Genomic DNA, 16,608 nt, shown 5'->3' on the forward strand with positions numbered 1-16,608 from the left:
CTGTTATATGCTACAGTAATGGAGGTTGCATAGGCTTCGTTTAGATGCTTACCTTAGAGGCTTTCCACTTCTGGATCCTAAAGAGGCCTCCCTCCTCCTCTTTAGCCAGGCCGATCCAGTGTTGGGACCCTCGAATAGTGATCTTCCTGTGCGATAGCTTATTCCTGTGCAGAGCTCCGGCGGAAATAGACGCGCACAATCGGGTCTGTGCTAGTGTGCAGGCGACTTGCGCAGTAGCACAGGCCTGATCCATCTTGTCTTTTTCCAAAGAAAACCAAGCGGGTCCATAATAGTGCTTATGCTATTAGGGGTTCCAGTCAGGGCTGTGGAGTCGGAGCAATTTTGGGGTACCTGGAGTTGAGGAAAAAATGCTCCGACTCCAGATCAATTTTAACTGTAATTAAACAAGAAAATATAACAGATAATCGTTATCCTAAATAACTTGTATATACAGCAATAGCAGCACCAAGTCCACAAAAATGAAATAAACCTATTTAAAAAAGAGTGTATTTTTGCTGCAGCAATAAAGCAGTCACTGTATTTTAAAAATTCAATATGCATATCTAGTTGTGACTGTGTATCTTATGTGTACACTAGAATCTTATATATGTAATAAATAACATAAGAATAAAGCCTGGTGAATAGTTATGTCACTAGTAGGGATGGTCAATGATATGCAGGTTTATGTATATTTTGTATGCACTCCCTTTGCTTATGAAATTTGTTATGCTGTTAAATTTGGGGTTGACTACTACAAATTAAGGTACAGGGTAGTACACTCTACATATGCACTCTCCATTGAGTTGTTGTGAATGCACTGAGAATGTTGTGCACATAGTCAACTCCTCTGCGTTCTATCACCCGTAAACCTGGTTCAAATCATGCATGAAGAATGTGTTCTAGAGGAAGATACAAAAGCAGAGGTCTTTTTCTGCAAGGTGGCAGGGCTACACTCTTTAACCCGGTTGATATGGGGCTTCAGTGAATCTTCTTATACAGACACCACGCTGGGGCATTCACGCTGGCAATCACAGGACAGGATGGCTGCCTGGGTAGAGTGTCAGCTTCCTGGCCAGGGTTTTTTGTTCCCAAAAGCAGATGTCCTCTTAATATAGCTGTAAAATTACTAAGCTTTGGCAGTGATGAAATGCATTTTATGTTACATACTTTCATCAACAAAGATTTATATGCAAATTAGAGGTGTCGGATGATTTTTGCAACAACTCCACAGGCCCGGTGCCAGTTCTGGATCAGACCTGTGGAGTACGGCAGGGTAAGCCTCTTTAGGATTCAGAGGCTTACCCCTCCCAAGTGGAGTACCCTGTAGGGACACCTTTTTTTCCCCTTTAGGTACACTAACTTTTACTCTGACTTAGGTTTCATATGCTTTTTTGTATACTTGGCAGGCTATTCTTACATCATAATTTAAGTAGATTGTTCCTGCCTTTCCCTATGATCTTGGGTTTTCTCTTTGCAGGACTCCTCCAGTAGTGATGATTCAGATGAGGGTTCTACAAGTGACAGTAAAAAGAAGAAACGCAAAGAGTGAGTTTTTTGGCTTTACAATTTGTGCTTTTAATCCTCAATGTGCTGATTCCTTGTCTGTTGTCTAAATGCTTCTTGGTGCTGGTGTTATTTTCATTGCTTTGTATATAAATCTCTGTTCACTGCCACGTCTTTGTTTATCCTTTTGTAGTTTAATGTCCAAAACAAGTGCTTTTAATAATAATAAAACCCCATAAAGACAAATTTAATTTGGAACGATGCTATATCTAATTAGATACAATACTTTCTCAATTGGTGTGAGCTTGATTTTTAACAGGGCAGTTAACATTTGAATCCTGAGCGTTTTTGTTGTTACAATTTACACTTAAGAGTGTTGGTCTACAGTCTCCGGCTTTAGTCCTCCTGGTGTTTTCAGCTGCTCTGCCTTGGTCTCTGTTCTTCCACTGCTAACCTGCAATCTTGCTTGCGCACTCGTGGTTAATCTTTGCAGTAGCTTCTTGTTCTGTTTGTTCCTTGTTTTGCTGTTCGATTTATAGTGCATAAGTCTGTTGTGCATCTACATGGGGTATGCATGTTTAGTGTGGAGTGCAGGTTGCTTATCATTTAGCTGTATAGGGTTATCTAGTAGTTTACATGGGTAAAAATAGCACTAAACCCTATCCTGGCTAATATTTGGAAGCCGTCAGAGCGGGTTATATAGAGAACAGCTATGGTTATTACACATTGAAAAATGCCACCTTTTCCCAGTCATTTGACTGCTTGTATTAACTTGGTCATATTCAGTCACGTGTCATTGACACACAAGGAACGGAGAGAAAATCTCTGCACAAAAAGCAAAAAGTTACGGGGGGGGGGGGGGGGGGGGCTGGAGTGCTAAGCATCCATTATTAGATGTGATGGACAATTGATATCTACCTGATTTCAATGGGCAGCCACCTTGCCCCATTCAATATTCGATCAGATCTCAGCAGAGGTCCGATCTGCCCATTAATACTGCCCTTTCTGTACAAATCTCAACCTCCTATAGTACACTTGCCTGTCCCCTCATGCTCCCATCTGCTTGGCATGAGGAAATGCGTTCTCCCATTTTAGACCATAGGCATGCTAGATGAAACTCTGCCAAGGTGACTGATACTAACCGCCTTTGCTGAAAATCTAGCTTGTGTGTACAGTGGCCTCCAACGGCACCCAACCACCCCCTGTATGGAGCAAAACTTGTTGCTAGCTTACAAATGAGCGGACATGTCTGCACAGCCTTGGCCCTGCAATGGGCAACATTGAATGATGAAATACAAACATTGATAGATTATTTTTTTTTTTAATTAAATAAAACATCTAGAGTGCTAAAAATCTTGTATAATTATTTAACACTGTTGTCAGGACGACATGCCCTATGGGTACATACTAAGTAGTATACACTTTATTATTAAAATCAATATTGGCTAAAAAGACGTCACTAACCTAGGTTACCCGATATGGCCAATAGCCGATATAAACAAACCAAAATATGAGCGGGGGACTAAACATTCCCACTCCTGGTGGATACAAAGGAACCTTGTATTTATACATTTGTAATATTATATATTGGTGGAATGTGTATGTTGTATAGCACTATGTATGTATAGCACCTTCTGAAGAAGCCGTTTAGGTAAAATGTGATCATATCAAGGCTTATGTACAGCACAATGCATGTTAGGTAGCACCATTTTCTTTTCTTTTTGCCCCTCTAGATATATCGGACGATTGTGTGACAGTACTCTGAGGTGTCTGTAAAAGTTTGACCACAGCTCACAGCATAGACACACTGACATCCAGTGAATACAACCCACCTGTGGGATAGCTACACCACACGTGAAAAAAGCTGTAGGGGGATAAGCCAGGACCCCATAGGTTCCTTTACGGGTTGTAGTCCCTATTTAGGGCATTCACAGGAGACGTTCCATCATTAGTGATGTCTTTTTAGCCAGTATTGATTTTAATAATTAAGTGTATACTACTTTGTATGTACCCATAGGGCATGTCGTCCTGACAACAGTGTTTGATATCTCTTTCCCTGGTACTTTCCATTTCGGTCAGTGTTTGATAATTTATTATTTTGGTCAGAATAATTGTATTTAATCGGGGTTGGCCAAATCATAGAAGCCAGTTAACTAAGGTGCCTTAAAGTACCCATTAACGGTACAATTTTTAGTGAACGATCGTATTTTAAATCAGATTGCATTGTATAAAAACAGAGTGACTAGTGAGCCCATTTAATACTGAGAGATTGCATTGTTTTTTTCTTTCACCAGTTTGTATTCCACGGTTTTTATCACTTATGCTGGGAATACACGTTTCGTTTTTGCCTTCGTTTAAACCTTCGTTTCGATTGTGCCTTTTGTCCTTTTCGATCCCGAAATAATCGACCGTACGGTTAAAGAGAATCTGTATTGTTAAAAATCGCTCAAAAGTAAACATACCAGTGCGTTAGGGGACATCTCCTATTACCCTCTGTCACAATGTCGCCGCTCCTCGCCGCATTAAAAGTGGTTAAAAAAAGTTTTAAAAAGTTTGTTTGTAAACAAACAAAATGGCCACCAAAACAGGAAGTAGGTTGATGTACAGTATGTCCACACATAGAAAATACATCCATACATAAGCAGGCTGTATACAGCATTCCTTTTGAATCTCAAGAGATCATTTGTGTGTTTCTTTCCCCCATGCACTGAAGTTTCAGGCTGCTCTTTTCTTCCTGCAAACAGCTTTGCCCTTGTTGTAATTCCTCAGTATGTGAAAGCCCAGCCAGCTCAGAGGAGGATTTATCCAGCTGATTAGAGCAGCTTCTATCTTCTCTCTTATCTAAATAACACACAGGCAGTGTGCATAGAGGGGCCAGAAAGGGTGAGTTCATAGCAGAACCACAACACTGAAGAACTTGGCAGCCTTCCAGACATAGGCCGACAAGTCTGACAGGGGAAAGATACATTGATTTATTACAGAGACTGTCATAGTAGAAAGTGCTGCAGTTAGCCAGAACACATTAGAATAGCTTTTGGAAGTTGTAGGATGATAAAAAACAGGATGCAATTTTTGTTACGGAGTCTCTTTAATATCACCACCCACGGTTTCGTTTTTTTTTTCGATTCTGATGGTTTCGTTTTTCCAATGATCGAAGGCTGCAAAGAAACGAAACGTAGTACAGGGACGGCATAAACGAATATATAATCGATCTGAACAGCCATCAAGCCTACCAATGGCTCGATTAGATGGATAAAGAGAGATAATATCAAACATGTTCGATCACTAGTCGTCGTTTTTTGGGGTCTATTAATCGAAACTATGAGATTATGACTATTTTCACATACGTTTTCAACACTCGATTCGTTTACCGAACGAATCGAAGGCTAAAACGAAGGCAAAAACGAAACGTGTATTCCCAGCATTAAGATTCCTGTTGTGTTTGACACTTTATCTGTGTCATTTATACAGCAGTAACTTAAACTACTTATGCCATCTTGGTGATTTATATCTTGTTTTTTTTTGGTACAATCTGGGCTTTCTTTGGGTAATTTTCTCCCAAAACTATTTTATTTTATAGTCCTTTTATGGGGAAAAATTAGGCATAAATGCAGAAAAACCCCAGTTTTTCATTCTTCACCCTTCCTAATTTTCACATGACACATCCCATAGTTATAAAACACATAAAATGAATTTTTTGGCCCTTCCCGGTTAAAACGATACCCCATATGCCATATTTTACTGGTTGAGCATGTGGCGAACCGTTATCCCCAGCCTGCGTGTTTGTGGCGATCGGATTTGTTCGTTAGGGCGACACCTCAGGGGCCATAGTACTGTACAGATGTATTACTAGGCAATGGCTGAATGATACATCTGTAATAGGTATAGGTATTGCAGGGGCTAATACTGGGTTAGTAGGCTATGCTGGGGCTTTTTTTTAACTTTTTAAAAAAAAATGTCCTAACTTTGTTGAATGATTGTGGCTATTAGGTAGCAACAATCATTTTCAGGACCGTGCATGGTCCACACAGGTGGCGGCAGGCAGCAGCTTTTAATGCAGGACATAGATTCTACATCCTAAAACATACATCAGCACTAATTAGGACATAGAATCTGTTCTTGAATCTTAAGTGGTTAAAGAAAATATCGATTGTGTGGTGGATTCAGATGTGATCGCAAGTTAGATTATTTAATGCTGTGGATCGATTAAAATATTCTATTTTCGATCTGAATGATCTTATCAAAAATATGTTCATTGTCTAAAAATTGTACTGTTAATGGGCAACTTTAAGACATTACAATTTCTACTGAAGTCGTAGTTCACGCAGATAGTTTTGCAGTGGTGGAACTGCGTAGTTGCCAAGTAGGTGAAACTTTGAAAGCTGAACATCTATCACCCCACATCCATAACACTTAAAGTGGACCCAAATGAAACATTTTTTTTTTAATTCAAAATATTTAGTTGCACCACTCTGACACATACAAAGATAAATAAACACCCCTTCAAGCCTATGAGCATTTCAGTGCATGCTTTTCACCCTTCTCTTTTCATAACTAGGATTATACAGGTGGCAGCCATTAGCAATTTCTCTTTGCCGCACACCACCTACTCCACCAGTCTTCCAGATTCTGCCCCGGCAATATGAAAGGATGGGAGGGGTTCCTCCATTAAATGGAAAATATTTTATATGTGTCATCATGCAGCTGAAAAAAGGCTGCTATTTATTATTATAAGTTAGAAAATAGATTTTATTTCTGAAATCTTGTATTTTTAATTTGGGTCCACTTTAATATAGTGATAGCATGAAAAAAGTTTGTTTGTACACCGGAGGTTTCGCATGGTACATATACCCTCAGATACTTTGTAATGGACTCTGGGGCACTTGAACTTGTCAAAGTCAGTCTAGTACAGGGAGTTTGAGAATTAAAAAAATAAATAAGCACGAATAAGTATGTTTTAGTGCATAAGGAAATCTTTGAAAAACAGATGCAAATACTTAATACAGGTCATGTGATGCACACTGGGGGAACTATGCAAACACATTCTCTCAAAGTGGGGTACAAGTTGTAATCCTGTTAAAACCCTGCTTTACTGCAATGATCAGCGACATTGCTGAAGCCCAGTTGAAATACTTAGACACTGAGGTCTCTCTTTTTTTTACCTTAAAATCCTCTTCAGCATTAAATTCTAAGCGCAAATGAGTCTTAGCCCAGCAATAGCAAGCTCATGGAGCACACATACACAGACTTCTGTGTGTGTGTGTGTGTGTGTGTGTGTATACACCTACTGAAAATGGGAGGCCATTCACCATAGCTCTATCATCAGATTTTAGATGTTTTCTTAGTGTGTGCATGTATGTATGTGCTTGTTTGTTTGCTGCTATGTTTCAGATTGTATGATACAGAGGGTTGCTGACCCCTAAGTTGCAGAGTGTGGGTGTGTGTGTAGCAAGCTTGCATGTTATAACTTTTCACCATTTCCGCCCTCTCAATATATGCAGTGAAGATTGGCAGCTGTCCGGCTCAGGTTCTGGTAGTGGCTCATCATCGTCCAGTTCGAGTTCAGATTCCGACTCAGGGGGGGATAGACAGAAAAGCAGCAGTAGGGACAGCGAATCTGATTATGAACCGAGCCATAAAGTTAAAAACAAGAAATCTCAAAACAGGTAAGGGCTAGACTCTGATGGTTTTTCCTTTGTGTCATTTATATATAACTGGAACATTCCAAGGCTAGTTTTTATATATCTGATGCAACAGATTTTTACTCAAATACTTGTATGCAGAGTCCTAAAATATTTTCTCTTGAATGAAAATACATCAGCACATAAAGGAGCAGAGTTTTTCTTTCCGTATGTTTTGCTATAAATGTTCTAGCTATGCAGATGTTTTTACCCAAAACAGGAAAGGAAGATTTGCTTATGTATGTGGTGTTGGAGTAGTGTTTCTTGTGTCAGCAATGAAAAATGAGCAGCTTTGCGTAGCTGACTTTTAGGTTCAGTATATGGCGCTGGACTACAGTCCACATCAGTGGTGGTTGCTCTACAAATTCTATTCTTTGGTTTCTGTTAGTATTGCAGTGTACAATAGAGAGAGTAAGGATGACCATATGCAAGCAGAGATGCCACATGTTGTGCACAGCTGTTCTATTTCTCAATTGCTTTAAAGCATTGGTGCCCATTGCATAGATCGTAATCTACCCGTAGATAGCAAAGGATTTCTGGGTATATCCCACACCTCCTGTCTTGAGTGATGTGCATGTGCTGCAGTGGTGGCTTGCATCTGTAGGTAGATAGTTTCAATTTGTAATTTTTGAAGTAGTTCACAAGCTGAAAAACTGTGGGTACCTCTGCTTTAAAGGGTATAAAAAAATCTGACTTTGGAAAATCTCTCTCTCTCTCTCTGTCTCTCTCTCTGTGATGTTCGCTCTCTCTCTCTGTGATGTTCGCTCTCTCTCTGTGATGTTCGCTCTCTCTCTCTGTGATGTTCGCTCTCTCTCTCTGTGATGTTCGCTCTCTCTCTCTGTGATGTTCGCTCTCTCTCTCTCTGTGATGTTCGCTCTCTCTCTCTCTGTGATGTTCGCTCTCTCTCTCTCTGTGATGTTCGCTCTCTCTCTCTGTGATGTTCGCTCTCTCTCTCTCTGTGATGTTCGCTCTCTCTCTCTCTGTGATGTTCGCTCTCTCTCTCTCTGTGATGTTCGCTCTCTCTCTGTGATGTTCGCTCTCTCTCTCTGTGATGTTCGCTCTCTTTCTCTCTGTGATGTTCGCTCTCTCTCTCTCTCTGTGATGTTCGCTCTCTCTCTCTCTCTGTGATGTTCGCTCTCTCTCTCTCTCTGTGATGTTCGCTCTCTCTCTCTCTCTGTGATGTTCGCTCTCTCTCTCTCTCTGTGATGTTCGCTCTCTCTCTCTCTCTGTGATGTTCGCTCTCTCTCTCTCTGTGATGTTCGCTCTCTCTCTCTCTCTGTGATGTTCGCTCTCTCTCTCTCTCTGTGATGTTCGCTCTCTCTCTCTCTCTGTGATGTTCGCTCTCTCTCTCTCTCTGTGATGTTCGCTCTCTCTCTCTCTCTGTGATGTTCGCTCTCTCTCTCTCTCTGTGATGTTCGCTCTCTCTCTCTCTCTGTGATGTTCGCTCTCTCTCTCTCTCTGTGATGTTCGCTCTCTCTCTCTCTCTGTGATGTTCGCTCTCTCTCTCTCTCTGTGATGTTCGCTCTCTCTCTCTCTCTGTGATGTTCGCTCTCTCTCTCTCTGTGATGTTCGCTCTCTCTCTCTGTGATGTTCGCTCTCTCTCTCTGTGATGTTCGCTCTCTCTCTCTCTGTGATGTTCGCTCTCTCTCTCTCTGTGATGTTCGCTCTCTCTCTCTCTGTGATGTTCGCTCTCTCTCTCTGTGATGTTCGCTCTCTCTCTCTGTGATGTTTGTTCGCTCTCTCTCTCTGTGATGTTTGTTCGCTCTCTCTCTCTGTGATGTTTGTTCGCTCTCTCTCTCTGTGATGTTCGCTCTCTCTGTGATGTTCGCTCTCTCTCTCTCTGTGATGTTCGCTCTCTCTCTCTCTGTGATGTTCGCTCTCTCTCTCTCTCTGTGATGTTCGCTCTCTCTCTCTGTGATGTTCGCTCTCTCTCTCTGTGATGTTCGCTCTCTCTCTCTCTGTGATGTTCGCTCTCTCTCTGTGATGTTCGCTCTCTCTCTCTGTGATGTTCGCTCTCTCTCTCTGTGATGTTCGCTCTCTCTCTCTGTGATGTTCGCTCTCTCTCTCTGTGATGTTCGCTCTCTCTCTCTGTGATGTTCGCTCTCTCTCTCTGTGATGTTCGCTCTCTCTCTGTGATGTTCGCTCTCTCTCTCTGTGATGTTCGCTCTCTCTCTCTGTGATGTTCGCTCTCTCTCTCTGTGATGTTCGCTCTCTCTCTCTGTGATGTTCGCTCTCTCTCTCTGTGATGTTCGCTCTCTCTCTCTGTGATGTTCGCTCTCTCTCTCTGTGATGTTCGCTCTCTCTCTCTGTGATGTTCGCTCTCTCTCTCTGTGATGTTCGCTCTCTCTCTCTGTGATGTTTGTTCGCTCTCTCTCTCTGTGATGTTTGTTCGCTCTCTCTCTCTGTGATGTTTGTTCGCTCTCTCTCTCTGTGATGTTTGTTCGCTCTCTCTCTCTGTGATGTTCGCTCTCTCTCTCTGTGATGTTCGCTCTCTCTCTCTGTGATGTTCGCTCTCTCTCTCTGTGATGTTCGCTCTCTCTCTCTCTGTGATGTTCGCTCTCTCTCTCTCTGTGATGTTCGCTCTCTCTCTCTCTGTGATGTTCGCTCTCTCTCTCTCTGTGATGTTCGCTCTCTCTCTCTCTGTGATGTTCGCTCTCTCTCTCTCTGTGATGTTCGCTCTCTCTCTCTCTGTGATGTTCGCTCTCTCTCTCTCTGTGATGTTCGCTCTCTCTCTCTCTGTGATGTTCGCTCTCTCTCTCTCTGTGATGTTCGCTCTCTCTCTCTGTGATGTTCGCTCTCTCTCTCTGTGATGATCGCTCTCTCTCTCTGTGATGTTCGCTCTCTCTCTCCGTCATGTTCACTGGTGTGAAAAAAATTGCCTATTTTATGATTATTTTTTTGTTCTCCAAACAAATGCAGTATAAAACTAATAACTATTACAGTAAAAAGAATACACAGTTCTGGAATTATCATTTTGACTTATTGAAGAAGAGATCAATAATTCCAGGTTACCCATGTGAAAAAGTTATTGACAAAGCAGCAATCAGTTAATGTAAATATTAATATTGCTTGGACCTTGGAAGGATTTTCACTGGAATCACTAAGTGCAAATGCAACCAGTTTTTCCGGTGTCTGCCATGTGATTTTGTGTGGGCTGGAATAGACCCATTCAGTTGTACCCATTCAGTTGTACATGTATCATGCCACACCAGCGGGGAAAGCGTACCAGAATTTACATTAGAGGAGCTGTCAGCCATACTATCTCACAAAAAACATAAGTAGATAAATACTTGCTCTACTTACCGTACATAACATATATATTGCACTGCCCACGTTTTGATTTTAGTGATTTTTCTACAGTAAAAAAGAGAACATCCTTGTTAGCATTTCTCATTTTTTAACTGTGGCTATTTTGAAGCCAGATGTCATTTTCTTCCTTACTCTCTTCTGCCTGATTGTGCATTGCACACTATAGAAAGTGTATTGTCTCAGCATGAGAAATAATGGCCAATCAGAGAGGATCTGATGTGTGGGAGGCGAAAACAGGAGGGAAAGAGGCTTCAGCCAATCGGGGAGCAATAGTTGAAGTAGATCCGAGGTGAACTTTTACTCATTGCATAATTGTGTTCCTTTCCTATTGTTTATAGGGCATTCCTCAAGCCAAATACTTTTTTGTTTTAATACTCTAATTCCCTCTTAACTAAATAAACCACGCCCACAGGTTTTCAGAGAGCCTTGGCAGTAGCAAGGGCGCATTGGAGCTCAGTCTGGGCAGGAGGAGGAGGAGGTGTTACTAGCCATTGATTTCAGAGGCAGAGGGGAGGAGGGGGGATTAGGTTTTTTTCACAGGCTTAGTGATCAAGATACAGAAAAGCCTGCCACTGTGTAATGTTTACAAACAACATGTCTGCTTTCATTGTATCACAGGAAGAAATAATCATTTTCTATTAAAGCAGTTTGCAGCTAGATTTGCTGTGTAAACTATCTAAACTTTAGATAAGATATATAGACAAGTTACTTGTTATAGTTAGTTTTTCATCTCGGATCCGCTTTAAGTCTGAGTGGAAAGTAGAGAAGCAAAAAAAGGGCAACCCAGCATGCCCTGCAACTTCCTTTGTGCGGCAATGTACCAATTAAGAGTCAGGTAAACTGGGGAATGATAATTTATCAACAAGAAAAGTAATATTGATTTTAACTTTTGCATTGCCTGGTTAGCATACTTATTACTTGTTTACCAGATACAAATAAATGATTTTTGATTTTATGCCCGACAGTTACGCTTTAAAGTGGACCTGAACTCTTGGACAGAAGGAAAACAGAGAAATACACCTTGTGTGTATTTAGATAGTTTAGCCGGTCTAATTCTCCCTCATCTGTGTCTAATCGCAAGTTGTAATTTGAACTCTCCCCTGTGCCAGCTGACTGCCATGGCAGATAAATGCATTTGAAAGCACCGGATGTTAATGTTTGCTTCCATGAAAGCAGGAAGTAGAAACAATGCAGATTTATTGTAAGATTTGTATCTGCTAACAAAGAAATGCTTTTCTTTAAAGGTTATCATGCTTTTGTGTATCTTTTAGAGCAGAGAGGAAGTTCTGAGTTCAGGTCCACTTTAAAGGGAACCTAAACTGAGAAGAAAATTGATTTTTCCTTTTAAAATAATACCAGTTGCCTGCTGATCATGTGTGTCTAATACTTTCAGCCACAGCCCCTGAACAAGCATGCAGATCAGGTGCTCTGACTGAAGTCAGACTTTCCCTTTAAGAAAGTGTCCATGCAATTGGTAAAATACGTGTTAGAAATCGGAACAGGGCCTGTTTAGTGGAAATAAAATGGGCAGTAGTACATAGTCATACTACAGTGTGGCTGACAAAAACAAAAAGTTCTGTAGTGAACTATCTCCTCAGTAATGCCAGAGACTGATCTTTAGAGGACCTGAACAGAGTAACAGTCTGTTATTGACAGTGACCAGAAAGGTTCAGACAAAATGGATCCAAGTTTGCATATTTTCTGCCTTCTTGTGTTTTAACATTTTCTTTAATTTACTTTTAACAATTGTCTTCTCTTCCTGAACTAAAGGACACCGAAAATGAATGTAAAAGAATGAAATAAACAATTGTATCTATCCTCTTTCTCCAAGACTTTATAAGATGTTGCGCATTTAAATTATATTTCAATCTACTTTTTAAGGTTTTATTGTTTTATTGTATTTGCTCAATGACACATTCATTGAAGTATGCCAGAGATAAAATCTATGAACTATTGACCATTTTTATCTTTCCTGCTCTCAGAAGCCATTTTCTGCTAGGAGAGTTTTATAATTGTAATTTCATATCTGTAAGGGTCACACTGTAGTCTGACCCAGTCCTGACCCGGACAGGAACTGCCACGTACATACCTGATGGTTTAAGGGCCCTTTTCCACTAGCAGTCGCTAGCGTTCACGCTGAACGCTAGCGATTGCTGAATCGCAATTACCGGCGATTCCCCGACGTTTGCGGCCGCGATTTTGCTATGCACTGCATAGCAAAATCGTGGCAAATATCGCTCCGCCGCGCATTCGCGTTCCCGTTCCCGTAAAAAAACGAATCGCGGTAGTGGAAATGACCTACCGCGATTCCTATGTTAAAAAGCAAACCGTAGCGATGGGTTCGCGTCTTTCCGATTCGGGAAAAGGGCCCTAACTAGTTATTTGTGTGCTGCTCCATTAATTTGGTGTATTTTAAGCTACAACATTTGCATAAAGTTAGCATCAGCTCAGAATTATTTGCATTTCCTTGACCATCCCATACTCAGGTAAACATTGCTTTTGTCATGTCTGACAAGTGAAAGTCAAATTAAAAAGCTGACCATTTTGGTGGACTTATACTTTTACTATAGCATTGATCCGAACCTGTTGTACGAATAAAGAAATTTCAGACTGTAAAGCCTCATCTACACGGGTAGATGAGGCTGCGATCCGGCTGCTCGATTAGCCGCCGGATCGCCCCTTCCGCGTGCCCGCCGCATTCGATTCCCCGCTCGTGCCCGCTCGTCCCCGCCGGCGCCGCTCATCTTCCGCTCGATTCCCTGCCATTGTCCCCTCGCGGGGAGCGAGCAGGGAATCGGCGGTGCGGAGATCCTTCCTGACGGATCTTATCAATCGAGCCGCATCAGCGGCTCGATTGATAAGGAGCATCGCGGCCGCATCTACTCGTGTAGATGCGGCTTAAAGGCTGCCATACACTGGTCAATTGCCACCATAGAGAGGGATCTATTGGCTGCCCATACACTGCACACAGATTTTGAATCTATTTCAGCATGAAATCCATTCACAGCCTGAGGAGCTGCCGCCTGCCTCACCACCCCAATGATATTACTTATTCGCCGGCAGGAGTCCCCGGGGCCCTGCAGTCTCTCCGGGGCCCTGCAGTCTCTCACTACTTCCGGTGTCTTTTCTGTTCTCCCCCTCACTTCGTGTCCCTCATGTGACAAGCGTAAGTTAAAACAGTAGAGGGCACTCTACTGTTTGAACTTCGCCTTCTCACAGGACGGGACAGGAAGTCAAGAGAAGATGCCGGAAGAAGTAAGACTACAGGGAACTGGGCACTTGCGCCGGCGGACAGGTGATATTACTGCTGAGTCGGTTGTCACTGTTTTGAATGCCGCTAACTATGCGCTCCCGATCCACTGGCGATCAAGCAAAATTTTCCACCTGGACAGGTCGACTGAATCAATAGATTTAGGATGGAAATCGGTCGACCAGTCAACACCTGCGTTAACGATTTCACAGCAGATTCGATCACATTGATCAAATCTGCTGTATTTTCACAGGAAATCGAAATAGTGTATGGGTACCTTAAAGAAAACCTGAACTGAACATTAAAAGTCAAAATAAACATACACAAGTCATACTTGCCTCCTGTGTAGTCTACTCCTCAATCTATTTTTCCTCTCCTGCATCCTGTTTGTCCACTGTGATCAATGGAATTCTCCATCCTCCATTTTGAAAATGGCTATTACCCCATAACAGCTTCCTGATCAGCACACTGTTAAACTGTAACATCTCCCACTTGAGCCATAGGGAAACATGGACACATCAGTTCTCCTCTCAGCTGTAACTGACAGCAACTGATACATAACTGGCAGCAACTGATATATTTCAGTTCTGACAAAATGTTGTCAGAACTGGAAGGGATCACTGTAAGAAGAAAATGGTGAGCTTCTGAGAGGAACTAATAGCAAGCTATTAATGTTCATTTGAAGTTACCTCATGTGTTTATTTTAAATAATTTTACTCAGTACAGGTTCTCTTTAAAGAGAAACTGTAACCAAGAATTGAACTTCTGTCATCACATTGTGGGAGCCTTGTTGCATTGTGGGAAATAACAGCTGATAACAGCTGTTTCCAACTGCCAAAAAGCAAGCAGCATCTCCTTCCACTGACATCACCTGCCAGCAGTAAAAATGTAACCATGTGATAAATGTCAGAATGTAAATCTGTTAGAGCTTGTTCACACCTAGGGCGATTTGCTTTTTTTTTTTTTTTTTGAGCGCAGGCGATTTTTAAAAATGCCCTGAAATCGCTAGTGTAATGATTCCTTATGGGACAGTTCATATCAGCACGTTTCGTCCGCTTTCCGCTCAGCAAAGAGGTGCCTGTACCATTTTTGGGGTTATTTTGCTACAATGGAAGGTATAGGAGAAGCGCAAAACGTTCACATATCGCTTTATCCGACGACCGCGTTGGCGCTTTTATGAATAAATACATTGTATTTATTAATTTCTGGTTGAGAGTTCACCTCCCAACTAAAGTCAGGAAGCGAAAAAGCGGAATCGCTCTACAAAAGCGCTTTGTACAAAATCATAGGAGGCAGTGGAGCGCCGGGAGGTGGAAAAAGGCTTTGAAAATCACTGGCGTCAGCGATTTTGATTTTAGATGTGAACAAAGCCTTAAAAGGAAAGATTTTACAATGGGCAAGCACTGACTAAACCATTTATACATAGTTATTGTAATATGAAGCACTTTTTTTTTAATTACATTATTTTCACTGGAGTTCCTCTTTAAGGGCACTTTACACTTGTTTTTGGGGAGCGTGTGCCATTTTGAAAAATTCATTGCATATTAGCTTTCAGAACTGCTCGTTCATGCTGGATTGCATTTTTGGTTGAAAATAGAATTGCTTTTAAAGAGACTGAAGAAACACTTTAAATATCTACTGAAATCCTTCAGATGCTCTTTGAAGTCAGCCACTCTTGTGAGTTGTTTGTTTCAATTCTCAAATTGCAACAGAGCAAATCCAGGACATGCTGGGGAGAAAATGCTTCCCAGCATGTCTTTAGAAAAGCTGTAATAGACAATAGACTATGTACATGTGAAAAGGATGTCTAGAATACCCTCAAATGAATACACACTAAAGGCTCGTACACATGTCTAATACATGCTAATGTGGTGAATGTTCAAGGTCTACCTGCTTATCTAATACTGATAATTTATCAACTTGCCCCACTAGATGTTAGATCAGATTTTATTTTTTTTAAATAGATTTTTTCTAGGTCATCTCAGGACAGCACCCATGAGAGAGAACATCTGCACTCCAATCTGGACAGGAAGTAGGATAAAACATTCAAATTAGCCACAGGGTATATATGTGCTGCAATTCCACACACTCTGTTTTATTTCCTGTCCACTAAGTAGTAGCATCACCGTTGGAGAGGGCTATCCATGTCAGATGGCAGGGACAGCAGCCAGTGTATGTTCCCACTGTAATGCTGTAGACCAGAGGGGATCTGATTGGGGACTGCACTGATGCAGGAACCACCTGGTGTCTTTAGATTGGCAGCCATGACTGACTCTTCTGATAGTTTGCAGGGGACTGGCCTGCACATCACATGACTTGCTGCTGGAACTTGGATGTGCAAGTGTGGAGTTTCACAGATGTAGGGTGGTAATAATTGCAGTATTTGTATTTGTATTGTATGGTATGTGCCAGTGAGCTCAGGCTGCGACAGACTGGCAAACCACGAGTTCACTCGTATATTGGTAGGACTAAAGTTTCCTTTGTTGTTGTGGTGGGGCACAAGTATATGTGACACATGAGGGTTTGACTTTATATGAACCTGGTTTGAGGTCTGCTTAGTGCTGACATCCTTCTGACCATGAAGCCAGCTGGTTTTCCTAACTCCCAGGGTTCTGTGGAGTCAGGTTCCTCTTTCCCTCTTTTAAGCAGCTTCCTAGTTTGGGTATGGAAGCTCCTTACGTGTACTTTTCTGTATGCCTTGTCTTGTCATACAGAAAAGATACCTAAGGCTGACGAGGAGAAAAACTATTATTTTATATAGCGCCAGCATCTTCCAGTAATTGTTTAGCTCTTTTCTTCTGTCAGACTCCAAGCACTTGTGAGGAAGCCACTAGAGCAGGCGTGGGCAAAGTCGGCCCTCCAGCT

The 16,608-nt window shown here is 41.8% G+C and overlaps 1 protein-coding gene across 4 annotated transcripts in view; it reads left to right on the plus strand.

Annotated features, from left to right (window-relative positions):
• The window catches only part of CHD1 (chromodomain helicase DNA binding protein 1), a 105,591-nt gene that overhangs the window by 20,910 nt on the left and 68,073 nt on the right, over window positions 1-16,608 (plus strand). For 3 of the 4 annotated variants that reach the window (XM_068247477.1, XM_068247479.1, XM_068247478.1), the window contains exons 5-6: window positions 1,478-1,545; window positions 7,005-7,169. In XM_068247477.1, the coding sequence (XP_068103578.1) occupies window positions 1,478-1,545; window positions 7,005-7,169 (233 nt within the window). The remainder of the gene's footprint in view (window positions 1-1,477; window positions 1,546-7,004; window positions 7,170-16,608) is intronic. The other variant, XM_068247480.1, reaches the window with a different exon arrangement.

This window comes from Hyperolius riggenbachi, chromosome 1, assembly GCF_040937935.1.
Source record: "Hyperolius riggenbachi isolate aHypRig1 chromosome 1, aHypRig1.pri, whole genome shotgun sequence".
In the NCBI taxonomy this organism is placed as follows: Eukaryota; Metazoa; Chordata; class Amphibia; order Anura; family Hyperoliidae; genus Hyperolius; species Hyperolius riggenbachi.